At 45.7% G+C, this 12,255-nt stretch overlaps 1 protein-coding gene across 1 annotated transcript; it reads right to left on the bottom strand.

Annotated features, from left to right (window-relative positions):
• Positions 1-3,274: 3,274 nt before the first annotated feature.
• On the bottom strand, positions 3,275-11,213 carry LOC136450086 (aldehyde dehydrogenase family 2 member C4-like). The gene is made up of 7 exons (XM_066450366.1): positions 11,020-11,213; positions 5,490-5,632; positions 4,701-5,348; positions 4,478-4,615; positions 4,252-4,389; positions 4,085-4,146; positions 3,275-3,969 (listed from the first exon to the last, which is right to left on the bottom strand). Exons 1-7 carry the CDS (start codon positions 11,135-11,137, stop codon positions 3,696-3,698), a joined length of 1,521 nt encoding a protein of 506 aa, XP_066306463.1. The 5' UTR covers positions 11,138-11,213; the 3' UTR covers positions 3,275-3,695.
• Between the last annotated feature and the right edge of the window lie 1,042 nt (positions 11,214-12,255).

The raw sequence follows: 12,255 nt of genomic DNA, 5'->3' as shown, positions 1-12,255 counted from the left end.
ACAACCAAAGACACTTTGATCGCCATTACAACATCATGAAGGCTGCATCACCAAGAGCAATGCAATGGATAGAGGACAACCACAAGCACTTGTGGTGTAGATGGAGGTTCTCCCATGCATGCAAATGTGACTATGTTACTAACAACATAACAGAGACTTTCAACAGTTGGATTAGGAATGAAAAGTCCCTTGCCTTAGTTCCTCTGTTGGATAGGATTAGGCAAATGATCATGGAGAAGCAAGATATCAGAAGGGCATTGTCACTGAGGTTGACAGACAAGATCTTGCCTCAAGTCACCAAAGAACTTCATGCTATGAGTAGAAACTTGCAGTATGTCATACATAGGGGGCCCAACAACACTGCAGAGATTCAAGGTACTACTAAAGAATTGAAAACTTGGAGGCATACTGTGGATCTTGAGAGCAGAACATGCAGCTGTCAAAGGTGGCAGATTTCTGGATTGCCATGTACTCATGCTCTCTGTCTCATCCATTCAATGCGCAATAGAAGTGTTGAGGACTATGTGGATGGCTACTTTTCAGTTGATAAGTTCAAGAAGGCATATGAACATGTGATCAAGCCCATGACCGATAGGAATCAATGACCTGAAGTAGATATGGGTTTCAAACTTTGGCCCCCATTGTTGAAGAGAGCTGCAGGCCGTCCAAGAACTAGGAGGATCAAAGGTGTTGAAGAAGGTGGAAAGTCAACTTCCCAGAGACAGTGCAAGAGGTGTGGTCAGTTTGGTCACATGATGAAGAGATGCAATGAGACTGTGTATGACTCTGATGCACCACCACCAGCAAAGAGACCAAGGACAAAGAAGACCACTGCTGCAGCAACAACTGTATCCACCCAACAATCACAAATTGAAGGTGCACCACCAGCTCTGACTAACAGCCCAGCTCTGTCTCAAGAAATCAGTGTTGCACCACCAGCTCTGACTAATAGCCCAGCAGCAAACACTAGGAGGTATTTAATCTCTGTCTTGAAATAGCCCAGCATTGTCACTTGTTTCCTCACCTTTTCCTGTCATTCCTATTGTTTTATGTGTCTAACAGTCGCAAGAGGGCATTGGAGTATGCTGCTGAAACTTCCCCCCCAACAACTAACATGAGGCAGAAAAAGAAAGGGAAAAGAATGAAGAAGGACCTGAGCAAGAAGACAACCAAGGCAAGCAAAGTGAGCAAGACCACCAAGAAAAAGAAGTCTGAGAGTATGGAAACAAGAAAGACAGTGGTTGTTTCAGAAGAGATGACCAACAAGAGGATCAACAAGAAGTTGATCATAGACATGTGATGACAAAATTTATTAGTTGTTATGTAATGAAACTGTTGTGTAATGAACCTAGTGTGTACTGAACCTAGGGTTGGCAGACTATGTTTCCCTTTTGCGCTTAAAGTCACAGCTTATGGCTGTTGTGTTATGAACACTGATATGTAAGCTTGTTATGAAGGCCAGACTTTATTGGCATGCTGACTTTATTATGTGTTATGCCAATTTATCTTAATTCCTGAGTGTGATACAATTATGTGTTATGCTAGTTCAAAAATGAGTGTGACACAATTCTGTTGCAAGAAGATGCAAGATAAGATGCTGGATACATGATTACATACTGATACATGATAAGGTTCACAAAATGAGTCTTTGAAATAAGTTGCTGATAGCTTGATACATGATAAGCTGTTGTTATGCATCACTTAACCAACAACACTAACAAAACTAAAACTAAAATAAACACCTTTACGGCACCAACTACAAGCAGTCTCTCTCCAATCTTATCCATCTTTATCATCAATTTGCTATTGCTATCAACTAATGCCTTAAGCAGTGCCTCTGAATCTTTGAGATGAATGACTGCACTCTCCATCAGTTCTTGGCAGGCATCAACACCTTGGCAGGCCTTCAACATGTCCTTGCCATCCTTCATCACCTCCAGCCCCATGCCATCACGACCTCTAAGCTGACTGAAATGGTGAGGAAGAACACCTTTGGAGACCAACAAAGGGACATAGTGTTCTTCAAAGTAGTATGTGCGACAGGCATAATCGGTCTGCAAACCAGAGATGAAAAAATCAACAAAAAAACGCATCCAAAAAAGAGATGCAATTCCACCCCAACTTACATGCTCCAACAGTGGACACTTGTAGAACCGCTTCCCCTTGCTGCCCTCCTTATGTGAAACGCGACCGATGAGAAGGGTTCCGCACTTGGAGCAAGGTACCAATGGCAAGAATCCTGCTTCATCTCTGTAGGGCTCGAGCTCTGGAATGCGAAGTTCGTCTCTGTAGGCCGAGTGCGACGCTCCAAACGGCATGGATTGCGAGCTCGAAGCCATGGGGATCTAGGGTTCTTGCATAGGGGAACGGGACGGCGCCAGCAGAGGAAGAAAAAGGGAGGCGGCGGTAGGAGGGAGACGACCGGGCCGACTTTACCTGGTCCAACCAGACCAGCAACGCGCAGGGGCAAAGTTGTCTCCTCACTGCTGTTTCTCTCTCCCAAACTCTAGAAATCATTAAAATAATAGTCGCGGTGTGCTGTGGCAAATATAATCGAATTCATAATGGTACTCAGCAAACGATGGCGTTGACGGTGTGTTGCAGCAAAATATGCGTTTTCGTGATGTTCTGTGGCAAAAATTCCCTTAAGTAAAGGAGATCATACACTGCATTATGGAGCGTACTCTGCCGCGTAACAAGATGTTGACTTTGGGAGCAACTGGAGCCTGGGACTGGGAGGCTGCTATGGAGCCTAGCCACGGCAGTAGAAAGAGCAGTGGATTTATACATGATAAGTGTATGGTCAAATCTGTTGATGCTTGGAGCAATCAGAGTTCAGAGACTTTGTTGATTTGCCTCTGGGTGTTCTGACCTCCATATAGTATTGGGCCATAATAATTTAATATCTCGGATCGGATGGAATATGACTATGGACGAGCCGTTAATTCATAGTTGTGTAAACTATCCAAAACGGACTCCTTTGCTGTCATGCAGCAATATCAGAAAGAATCATCTCCGATGGGCATCCTCATTTATTTAGAAAAGAATTGTCAATTTGCAATCTCTGTTGAATTAAATTATTCCAAGAGAATGTGACTTGCACTTTTATGATATCGGAAATCATTCATAAAACTAATGTAGCAACATGGTCCTACAGTACGATTAACAAACAGGGATTCACACAAAGTCAATGGTTGTCTGTTAAATAGTCAGATACACTGTATTCATGAGCAGAGCAGACAGCAATGTACGAGATCAGAGGCACAGCGAAATGTAGACAACGGTTTCCTTCTGCTTATACCTTCCAATAAGAAATTCGCCCATGCATCTCTATCATATATTCATATTGGAAATGATGATATGCCAAACGTTGCCATCAGAAATGTTCAGAAGAAAAGAAACCAACGGTTGTTGGTGAAAAGAAATACTGAAACATGCTCTTCAACCTATCAGATTCAGACACCACACCAGTGCGCACTGCGCACAACTGAAAGCAGTCCGAAACATGTCTTTGTTGTTCTGAACAAGTCCATGCTACTACATTGTACTACATCATCAATCCATGCAGGTAAGAGTTCATAACTACAGCCAACCCATCCTTTTTTCCTTTTATATCTTCTGTGATAATATAAAACATGTTTCTTCTTGTTTTTTTTTTCAGTGTGCTGTTCAATTGTTGATAGGATAGGATGAGATCAGAGCCAGGGCGTGTTGTATAGAGGAGTGACCACGGTCTTGGTCTGCAAGTACTTCTCGAGGGCGTCCATGCCCATGTCCTTGCCGAATCCGCTCATCTTGTACCCACCGAATGGCGCGTCGGGGTCGAACGCGAAGTAGCAGTTGATCCAGATGGCACCTGCGCGGATGGACCGCGATACGGTGTTGGCGATGTCGATGTTCTTGGTCACGATTCCAGCCGCCAAGCCGTACCGGGTGTTGTTTGCTTTCTGAATCACCTCCTCAACGGTTCTGCAATGTTTACAGTTCAATTGTTTTAGAAGACTTTCAGTTTCAGCTGTCAGACTGACAAAATGGTGAGGGAAGAAGCATATATATATATATATATATATATATATATATATACTTGAATTTCATGAGCGCCATCACCGGCCCAAAGATTTCGTCTTGTGCGATCGTCATGTTGTCCTGCATATATGAACATATTTATTTAGTTATTAAAAATGTTCAGTATTTGTTTTTGCTTCCATGTCCATTGAAAATAGAATCTGTTTTTCAAATGAAGCATTTGACCTTGACGTCCGTGAAGATGGTGGGCTCGATGTAGTAGCCCTTGTCGCCGCAGGGCTTCCCTCCGGTGACCAGCGTGGCGCCTTCCCGCTTTCCGATGTCAATGTACTTGAGAACCTTCTCGTACTGGTCCTTGTCGACCTGCATTGCAAATGCAATTTCACAGCAGTTGATCAACAGTTGGTCACAGTCACAGCACCCTGATACCCTGACGTTCCTCGTTCCACACCTGAGGGCCTTGATTGACACGCGGGTTAAACGGGTCCCCGACCACCGACTTCTTGGCGAGCTCGGCGGCCTTGTTCACGAACGCGTCATAGATCCCTTCCTGCACGTAGATGCGTGTGCCGGCGACGCAGATCTCGCCCTATATATTGTTGCAGTCGCAGAGGCGATGAGAGACTACTCTGCTCGTTGCTCGATCCCAAGAAACAAACTGGTGGCACATGTACCTTGTTGGTGTACGTGGCCAAGTTGACGAGGTGGACGGCCATGTCGAGATCCGCGTCGTCGAAGACGATGACCGGCGACTTGCCACCCAGCTCGAGCGACACGGGCTTGAGGTTGCTCTCGGCCGCCGCCTTCATGACGACCCGTCCGACCTCCGTGGACCCCGTGAAGCTGACCATGTCGATGCCCATGTGCGATGCGACGGCGGCCCCCGCCGTGGGTCCGAACCCGGGGACGACGTTGAGCACGCCGTCTGGGACGCCGGCCTCCCTGGCGAGGTGCGCGTAGAAGAGCGCGGACAGCGGCGTCTGCTCGGCGGGCTTGACGACGACGGTGCACCCAGCGGCGAGGGCCGGCCCGACCTTGAAGAAGAACATGGTGCTGGGGTAGTTCCAGGGCACGATGTGGCCCACCACGCCCACGGGCTCCTTGAGCGTGTACCCGTGCATCCGCTGCGCCATCTTCAGCGTCTCGCCGTGGATCTTGTCGGCGGCGCCGGCGTAGTAGCGCAGCAGGTGCGCCGCGCCCGGGATGTCCCGGATCTTGCCGACCAGGAAGAGCTTGCCGGCGTCCACCGTGTCCAGCATCGCCAGCTCCTCCACGTGCGAGTCGATCAGGTCCGCGAACTTGTGCAGGATCCGCCCACGCTCCTGCTCGATCCAGCGCAAGTTTTTTGGGCGCCAAACAAAGCCACACGCGGTCATTCAGTTTGAGTTTTTGATTGAACAAAGGGTAACCGAGCTGGGCCTACAACTACGTATCGATCCGGGCCTGGGAATCCAGATCCTTACGTAGCCCGTCATCCTGGGCCAGGGCCCGTTGTCGAAGGCCTCCCGGGCGGCCTTGACGGCGAGGTCGACGTCGGCCTTGTCTCCCTCGGCGATGGTGGCGATCACCTCGCCGGTGCGAGGGTCCCGGGTCTCGAATGTCTTGCCTGCGCAATCCATCACGGTAGACACCAAAAAAATTTAAAAATCACGGTAGTAGTATTTTTTTTTCAGGTTCATTCAGAGTTTGCAGAATATATTTTGAGCGAGCAAAAAGAATGGATAAGCATGTTTAGTAGCGGCTTATATTAGTACACACCCAATCTGTTCCCCTTCACGCACAAAGCCAGCTTACGGAAGTCAAAGTTTACAAACATCATCTCTCGGCGTCTTTTAATTTAAGAATTTAAATTTGACTCATTTTGTAAAATAAAACCATGGTTGGAATATTTGTGCTTTTGGCGCGCGGCAGTGCCATCCGACACAAGTATGTGTCCACTTGCATTACAGTTTACCAAAGGCACTAAGGCAGAGATGCATTTACATAACTTGTCAGTTGCCGAACGTCACGTGATAGCAACACCATATATAATCCATGGAGTGGACTAATTGCTACTTGTTAGTCGTTGTCATTAGTCTCACATGCATGCTATTGTGATAATAAATCTTTTTTTTGGTCTTGGTTGATACCAGGGGCGGACACGGGGGGCTCAAGCCCCCCTACCCATATCGCAGCAGTGGAACCTCTGTGGAGCCCCCATGAATTTTTAGGCAAAGTTCTATAGTGTAGGGGGGCTGAGACTTAAGATCGAAGAACAGTGTTGTTCAGCCCCCCCTGAAATATTTTCTGGGTCCGCCGCTGGCTAATACATATGTGTCAACAGTTTTAGCAGACATTTCAAAGCAAATATACTCCCTCTATTCCTAATTATAAGACGTTTTGACTTTTGTAAATACATATCTTTTGTTATGCACTTAGATATACACTATGTCTAGATATATAATAAAATCATGTATATAGAAACCCAAAACTTCTTATAGTCTGCAACATAGCAAGTACTCCTCGATCTTCCGGAGAGAGATATCAGAGTAACAAACAAAAGAAAAAGCCAAGTGGACCAGCTCAGACCCAATCACAAGACTTGAGGTGGGGGACGCACACAAGAGATGAACATTATTCAGCGGCGCCAATTCAAGTTGACAGCCCATTTAGCCCGACAGCCAGGCATGCAATGCGATAAGAGGCAGAGACCAGCGTCATCGGGGAAAGAAAAATAATACTCCCTCTGTCCCCACAAACAAATCAATTTCTAGAATCCGTGCCAGTCAAATTTCTTAACTTTGATTAAATTTATAGGAAAGAGTAACAATATCTATGACATAAAATGAACACATTATGAAAATATATTCTATGATACATCTAATGATATTAATTTTATGTCATAAGTCTCGATGGATTTTCCTAAAAATTCAATCAATGTTTAAAAAGTTTGACTTATGATAACTCTAGGAATCTATTTATTCAGAGACGAAGAGAGTACTGGTGAGCAAGCGTGGCTGTGTGGGTGCATTGTTTTTTATTTCATGACGCGAGAAGTTGGCAGCCTGAAGTCATGCATGCTAGCTCCGGGTAGAATCGTTTTGGAGCTAGCAAGCATCACGCCAGAGCAAGCAGATGGGCAATGGGCCAAAAGAGCAGCAAAGATCTATGCCGGTTGCTCGCTGATTGATTGCTGTCTCCTTGCATTTCGCGTATGCATACACACAGCTCAGCGATTGGAGCCTGTTCGATACGATCATGGATTATAAGCTAGAACAATATTTTTCTCTCATATCAAACCAGCCAGCCGTAAATAATCCACGATCGTTTACGACGAAACGAACAGGCCGTGGGTGACTTGTTTCCATCCATCCATCTAATCGGACAGAGATCGCATTTGATTAGACTTTGTTTAGGCCCTCTTCGTTTCTCTCATAATCCATCTTTTTTCAGTCGGAACCCATTGTTTTTCTCTCACAACAAATCAGCCGAAACAGTGTTTCGGTTTGTTTTTTCAGCAAAGCGAATGGGGCAACTGAGTGTGTATCCATGAAAAAAAAATATGGTACTATCCCGGTGCATAGCAGCCGCCAGTCAGAGGTGTGAAATCAAGATTAGTTGCACGCGCCTACCGTCTACCGACGGGGATGGCATCTACTATTTCTAAACTAGAGTAGATAGAATAGAAGCATTAGTAATTGTTCTGCAACATCAACTGTCTTGGTAGTGATGGTGCTCTGCTCTGCTTTGTGGTGTGTCGTTTGTGGCTGTTGTGATTGTGGCCGTGCTGATGTTGGAATTAGTATAATTAATTCCACTAGTTTGAAAGTGGTTTTTTAGGGGTGGTGTTTCGTGGTTCACGTTGTCATGGATTTATCACATGGTTGTCAAAAGTTACGGAAAAAAAGGAACAGCAGGTAATGCATTGGAATCTTCGTAGAGATAATTTGTAGTAAATTCAGTGATGATATTTAGGTAGGGTTTCTTTGGATCCTCGTAACTTCTTGTAACAAAGCTGCAGTAGCTGTGGTAAACAAGTTTATAACTTTTTATAAACTGGGTGGTTGGATACCTCAATCAAAATATACTATAAGCTGGACGTGTGGCAAGGGAGCAATCTTGGTTGTTTTCGCCAGCTAGAGATCTTTTTACCAGCTTTCTATAAACTCTAGTTGATTCAAACAAGGCCTTACTTGTACATGGCGAGAATTCATAAGCTTTTGATTACAATAATAGACTGTACAAGAACTATATACACTTTTCTTAACTAGGAAAACACCAGACTAGGCATGAAAGCATAGGTATTAGTGGGTTCAAGTAGCAAGTGTTGTGAGGAGGATTAGAAGAGAGACCTTTTAAAGACAGATAGGAGGCACTTATTGTATAACTTGGCTCTTATATCTTGTCTTATAGCTAAGCAACTTAGCTCTATTATTAACCTTGCTCTAACAAACGGCATGAAGTCTTTGGGCTTGTTTGGCTGCTCAAGCCACGTGGATTGAGGTGAATTTGTGTCTAGCCAAACGAAGCCTTCGTGGAATGCCCAAACCATTTTCAAGACTCCCCGAAAGTTTCCAAACTGCCGTGCCAATAATCTGCCAACGACGTCCTGTGGTACTTTACCTTCTCAGGCAATTGCTTATACGGGGACGAGAGAGTGATCCACATACCCTTTAGTCGTTATTAGTTAGGCCTAGGAATAATAATAGTACTGACTATATGTGTATGTAGCCCATCCCAATCCCAAGAGAGATCGAAAAAGGTCAGCTAGAGTTGGGCCAATAGAAATTATTAGCACCCGTATTCAATCAAATCCTCTGAGGATATTTAAAACTGATGAAAATGAACGGAAACAAGTTTGACTCTGATACAGTATTATTTGTCCAATAGATTGGAGGATGTGATGTAGGCAATTGATGGATCGAGATACGCTAACTGCACGAGAGCACAGACTACTGAAATTTTCAACAGAAATAGGTTGGCAGGTCCCGGTCATACAGATGCATGCTGGTGACCTTTTTTCAGTTTGGAAAAGCAGCAGAGGACGCATATGAGTTTGCACGAATCTGGGAAGTCGATCGGAAGCTATCAGATTAGAAGACCCCCGAGGAGGCCACAGCACAGGTAACTAATGCTAGTACATTTGCTTTGTGCCGTTTGGAATTCGATCGACACGGGCTTAATTTTGGTGCTAGACGGTTAGCCTCCTGGCCCGGCCGGTGGTCACTGTCAAGCGTCAAATGATGATGATGGGTTAATTAGAAGGTTGTCGATAGCTAGCGGCCTGAATGAAAGAGATATACTGCGGAGAGACGCAACGTGTACGCGCGCGTGCTCCTTTAATTAATGGGTTAATTTGAATGGTGCCATTACACTTATGTGAGTTTGGAGAAATATTATTACTATTCAAGTTATTGAAAGTGTATCATTATAATTTCACGAATCTCTGAAATATACCATTGCATACCATTTCGATTCCTTTATCTAAATTTTTGGACCAAACTGCCCTCAGTCTTCCTCCTTCCTCCCTCTTCCATTTTGTACGAGCTGACCACCGTGGCTGCGTCGGCGCCTGAGCCCAGCCCAAACACGCAGTACCTGTCAATGTCGCCTTAGCCACTGCAAATCCATGGAAGCTTGGCCTGCCCAAACATGCTTACGACTCCTTGCTCCACTCGTTCCGGCTCCCTCCGGCGGTGGCCAAGGACCGGCTCGCCGACGTCTTCGATGACGTGGCCATAGGAGAGTGCTCGACGAAGCTGAAAGCACACCATGATGTGCCCACAGGTGCTCTGGCAGTCTGGCTGTACCACTGCAGCTCGCGCTCCTGCCTCGCGACCAGCACGGCCATGGATACGGCTACTTCTTTCTCTGGAGGCTCCGTGCTGCGCGCTGCAGGGACGAGCTGGAGCGCGCCGTCCAGGGGCAGGCCGACGTGCCAGCATGTCGCAGATGCGTGGTGAACCGGTGAGCAGTGGGAGGCGTGGGGCTGGCGTGCCGGCGAGACTGCAGTGGTTGGCCGGCGAGCAAGGTGCTGCGAGGCCACATGAGCGAGGTGCGGCGCTGCATGCCGCCGGCCATGCATAGGCGGTGTCCAGCTCGTACAACAGAGAAGGAGCAAAGAGGAAGAAGAGGGCAATTTGGTCTAAAAATTTAGATAAATGAGTTGAAGGGGTAAGCAGTGGTATATTTCGAAGACTCAAGTGAAATTGTAATGGTATGTTTTTTCCAAAGCCTGACATTTATAATGGGATGTATCAAATTAACCCTTAATTAATTTACCCATGGCCGGCGCGTCGCCCCCTTTATTTTAGTTTTCATCTCTACGACTGCTAGTTGCCTTTTGCCTTTTTCTTTGGTCGTCACGTAGCTTTAATTTGGACACGCTGTTAAAACGCCACAGAAGCTAGCTAGCTAGCTAGTAGTATATAGTAGTATAGTACTACCAAGAAGAACGAAGAGACCTCATCCGTATGTATGCACCGTTCGTTACTTTGTGACGTTGACCAACCACGAAGGGTGAACATCCATTTAATCTAGGTAGTACGTTAATAAATAAATGAGATCTAGGAAGCTAGCTAGTAGCCCGTAAATTAACAAATCAAAGCAAAGCTAATAATGCTAATGGTGGCTTTCTCGGCAACGGAAGCTAATGGTGTCAGCTACTAAGAACGTACTAGTATATACTACTCGTATATCTTGGTTACTGATTGTCTATCGTCTGTACCGATTGGTGTTTGCCTGTTTGGCCACAAGACACGCTAGGTATGTATCCACCACGGCACGCACGCGGTCCCAGCAGCTAGCTAGCTGCCAAGGCGCACAACAAGCGAGGCAAGGCAGCTTGCTTGTCTTGTTTCGCATCACGAGAAACACTGTATATTATTGCCATCGGATTCTGCTTCTGCACCGGTACGGTGAACCTAGACGGCACCGGCAGGGAAGATAAACACGCGTCCACCATGGGCGGGCAGGGTGGAGACTGGAGAGGAAGGGACTGGGCGGCGTACGTACCGGAGACGGCGTCGACGAACTTGCCGCCGATGAAGAGCTTGGTGAACCTGATCTCCACCTTGGGCACCTCGAACCCCTTGCCGCCGCCGCCGCCGCCGCTCCCGTTCGCGCTCGCCATGCCGCCGCCCGCCGCGCGCAGACGAAGAAATAAAGCGAGAGTCGTGCGTGCGTGCGTGTGTGGCCGCGCCCGCGAGACTGGGAAGGAGGCGATGGAGGACACGGCGCTTCAAGGCGAGGCGTATTTATAGGGATGAAAACAGATCGGATACAGACAGATATTATCGATATTATATTTGTTTTTATATTTCTGTTCGGATTTAGATTCGAATATGGATAGTGTTAATTATGTCGGATAGAATATGATTGGATATCGATATTATAAATATGCGATTTAAGTATTCGGATACGGATATGGTATTGAATGTTGGATATTCGGACTCGGATACGGACAGATCTCAATCCATCTAAACGAATTCGATTTCGAATACGGTCGGAAAATATCCATACCGTTTTCATGTCTGCGTATTTAGAAGACAAGGGCAAGGGGCAGGCTGAGCCACGTCGACCGGGGAGGCCAGCATCCGAGTATCGGACGGACGAGGATTCGTCCATCACTTGCGCCTCTGCTCGTGTGCTCTTTCTTCCGTTTGCTTATTATTCATATTTTATTATATATATATATATATATATATATCTTTTTTTAATAATTAATATGTCCATGCATTATAACATGAGAAGAAGAAAAACTATCAGACATTAGTAGAACATAAGAACAAAAATGTTATATATCTATTTATATTTTACTTTTTTCATAAATTTAAATGGTTATAATTTATTTTGTTATGATCATGCCATCCATAATTAATGGCTACAACACCTTTCTCAGGCCTCTGGGAAACGAATATAGGATCTGTAGGCCATCGATCAGCCTAATGCGTCCTATTCCCCTGCTTGCTGCTAAATTAATATAGATTCATAAATCTTTCCTTCTATGATTCCTGTTAAGTTTAACGAATTAAAATACTCCTATGGTTCCAAATTAAGTTGTTCGGACTTTTTTTTAATATATAGCTTTTACTATGTTTCTATATTGTCGGGTATCGATAGTAGGATACCCAAAGCAAGCACGCTAACTTCCCAGGATAGAGCAAGACATATTAAAAGGCCTCGCTCGACCCAAGGCCGTGGGGTCTCGCCCAAGGCCACGGAGCTCCGTCTCGCCCGACCCCTTAGGTG

This window comes from Miscanthus floridulus, chromosome 5 (assembly GCF_019320115.1).
Source record: "Miscanthus floridulus cultivar M001 chromosome 5, ASM1932011v1, whole genome shotgun sequence".
NCBI lineage: Eukaryota > Viridiplantae > Streptophyta > Magnoliopsida > Poales > Poaceae > Miscanthus > Miscanthus floridulus.
This window is presented reverse-complemented; position numbering and strand designations above follow the sequence as displayed.